This window comes from Limulus polyphemus, unplaced genomic scaffold, assembly GCF_000517525.1.
Source record: "Limulus polyphemus unplaced genomic scaffold, Limulus_polyphemus-2.1.2 Scaffold6920, whole genome shotgun sequence".
Taxonomy (NCBI): Eukaryota; Metazoa; Arthropoda; class Merostomata; order Xiphosura; family Limulidae; genus Limulus; species Limulus polyphemus.
This window is the reverse complement of record NW_013672530.1, coordinates 37,802-40,558: the sequence shown is the minus strand read 5'-3', so window position 1 is coordinate 40,558 and position 2,757 is coordinate 37,802. Positions and strand designations below refer to the sequence as shown.

General features: G+C 29.7%; 1 protein-coding gene across 1 annotated transcript in view; it reads left to right on the top strand.

Annotated features, from left to right (window-relative positions):
• The window catches only part of LOC106474182 (tryptase gamma-like), a 5,650-nt gene extending 3,863 nt beyond the window's left edge, over positions 1–1,787 (top strand). The window contains exon 3 of the mRNA XM_013934873.2: positions 1,261–1,787. Coding sequence (XP_013790327.2) covers positions 1,261–1,428 — 168 coding nt within the window. The 3' untranslated portion in view covers positions 1,429–1,787. The remainder of the gene's footprint in view (positions 1–1,260) is intronic.
• Positions 1,788–2,757: the final 970 nt, after the last annotated feature.

Below are 2,757 nucleotides of genomic sequence, written 5' to 3'. Positions count from 1 at the left end.
AACACAACCAAAACTGATTTACACTGAACAAAATGTGATTAAACACAACCAACACTGACTTACACTGAACAAAATGTGATTAAACACAACCAACACTGACTTACACTGAACAAAATGTGATTAACCACAACCAGCACTGACTTACACTGAACAAAATGTGATTATACACAACCAACACTGATTTACACTGAACAAAATGTGATTAAACACAATCAACACTGACTTACACTGAACAAAATGTGATTAAACACAACCAACACTAACTTACACTGAACAAAATATGATGTTGTAAACTATGAGCTGAGCTAAATGTAAATTCAATTTGACATTAATAAAAATATATATTATAAGCAACACCAAGTTATTTTATTTTTTTATGTTTATGAAGTGTTATCTGTTTGAGGTAAAGCATAATTTTGTTTTTTTTTAAATCTTTGAATGGATTTCCCTTATACTAACCAGTGTTTCATTGGAGTTGTTTGTTGGGGTTTACAGAAGTTAACCTAGATAATATCACTGTATTAGTTAGTGCAGAGATTGTAAGCTGGTTTATATTTTACACCACTAGTCATGTTTTGTATCTTTACTATTTTCACTGTTTTGTTTCTAATAAATCAGTGCAGAGATTGTAAGCTGGTTTATATTTTACACCACTAGTCATGTTTTGTATCTTTACTATTTTCACTGTTTTGTTTCTAATAAATCAGTGCAGAGATTGTAAGCTGGTTTAGACTTCAGATTGTTATTCATGTGTTTTATTTCTTTAATATTTAGTATTTTCATTGTTTTGTTTGTAATTACAAATTAATAAATCAGGAGTTTATAATGATAAATATATTCTAAGTTCTAAATATAAACCTCTCAATCCTTTTATTATGCTGGTTGTCTTCAACAATCCTTATTTTTTGATGAGGAATTCATCATCGTGAGACTAAGTTTACTCCATTTAAATCTCATTGGGCGAGATACTCAGTTGACAAATCAACGCATTTGTTCTTTTTTTTTTTTAAGCTAAGGTTTTTAACGGATACAACTACCTTCTGCTTGTAGTTAAAAACTTAATCTATTACATTTAACTTTTGTTGCAAGAGTTTCTTACTCTTTATAATAACTGTTTTATTTTTTTATTCACTATTTTATGTGGTGGTATTTCAATTTTCTTGGAACAAAGCTATATATTTTTCACTTAAGAAATAATACTTTATCGTGCTAAATTATTTGTATATCAGCTAAGATGACTTTAAAAAACTTTTTGTACAGGGTGATGGTGGTGGCCCCCTGGTGTGTGAAGTAGATGGTTATTATGAACTCAGCGGATTAGTATCATGGGGATTTGGATGCGGTCGGAAAGACGTACCAGGTGTTTATGTGAAGGTGTCGTCCTTCATCGGTTGGATTAACCAGATCATCAGTGTCAATAACCTCTGATGATCCTCTGTCGTCACTTCCAGAAACCTTGAATGTGTACTGTTATATATAGTAAAAGTTTCTACTGAAAGTTCACTATATTTTTCAACATGACTTAAGGTTCCATTTAGATTGAAAAACTATTAGATTGCATGTGTATTTTTAAGGACCTGGTATTAATTTATTGATTATAATTTGTTTTTCAGTACTCTGCTAGAGTTCTGTTTCTATATTTCAGTATGACCTATTAAAATGTAATACATTTGTTACATCTTATAACTGTTCTCTAGTGGAAGTACTTTGTAACAGTAAAAGTCTGATATAATCATGGAAGTTCTAGTAGGTGGTCAATACATTGTATAAATTAATATCTTGTTTAATAGTCAGTATATTTATTATTAGTTTTTAATAAATATATTTTATAAATCTCAAATTGTTTGTTAAAACATTCAATGTTAGTTTATGCATGTAAGCAAACACCTGTTGTTGACAAGTGACGTGATATCGACATTGAAGTCAACATTTGTAATCAAAAGAAACCCAGTGCTTGAGCTCTATAACATCAGTAAACAAAGAAACAATCTCTCTGCGTACATCCTCTGTTACAATCAAGTTGTGATATATTACAAAATCAAAGATGCTTGAACAATACATTGAATCAATCAAAACAGGCATTCCATATCTAGCTTAACAAACTTATGTCAACTTCTCTTGATAATTAAAATATTTCCTTCGTTAATATTAATTAAACTTGTATATTTTATTTCTAATGACGAAATCAGCTTCTTTCACCTGTGATGATTAAGATGACTCAAACTTCTCTTCATCGTGTGTTAATGATTTGTTTTCAAACTTCTACATGTGACTATTATAACACTCAAAATAAAAATCAACCTTTTATTACAACAGGTGTTAGTCTCAGATGTTCATGTAAAACCTTTTTTAAACATCATGTTCAGTTTGGCTGTAGTCTAATTAGTGGGCAAAACTGGATTGTTAAAATACAAGTTATAAATGATGTAGACTCATTTTTTTACAACAAGTTCTACCTTGACTGAAGCAATCTTTTAATGTCTCTATCTACCTGTGAGTTTGGTTTAAACTTCTATCTACCTGTGAGTTTGGTTTAAACTTCTATCTACTAATGAGTTTGGTTTAAACTTCTATCAACTAATGAGTTTGGTTTAAACTTGTACCTACTAATGAGTTTAGTTTAAACTTGTACCTACTAATGAGTTTAGTTTAAACTTCTATCTACTAATGAGTTTGGTTTAAACTTCTATCTACTAATGAGCTTGGTTTAAACTTCTATCTACTAATGAGTTTGGTTTAAACTTCTATCTACTAATG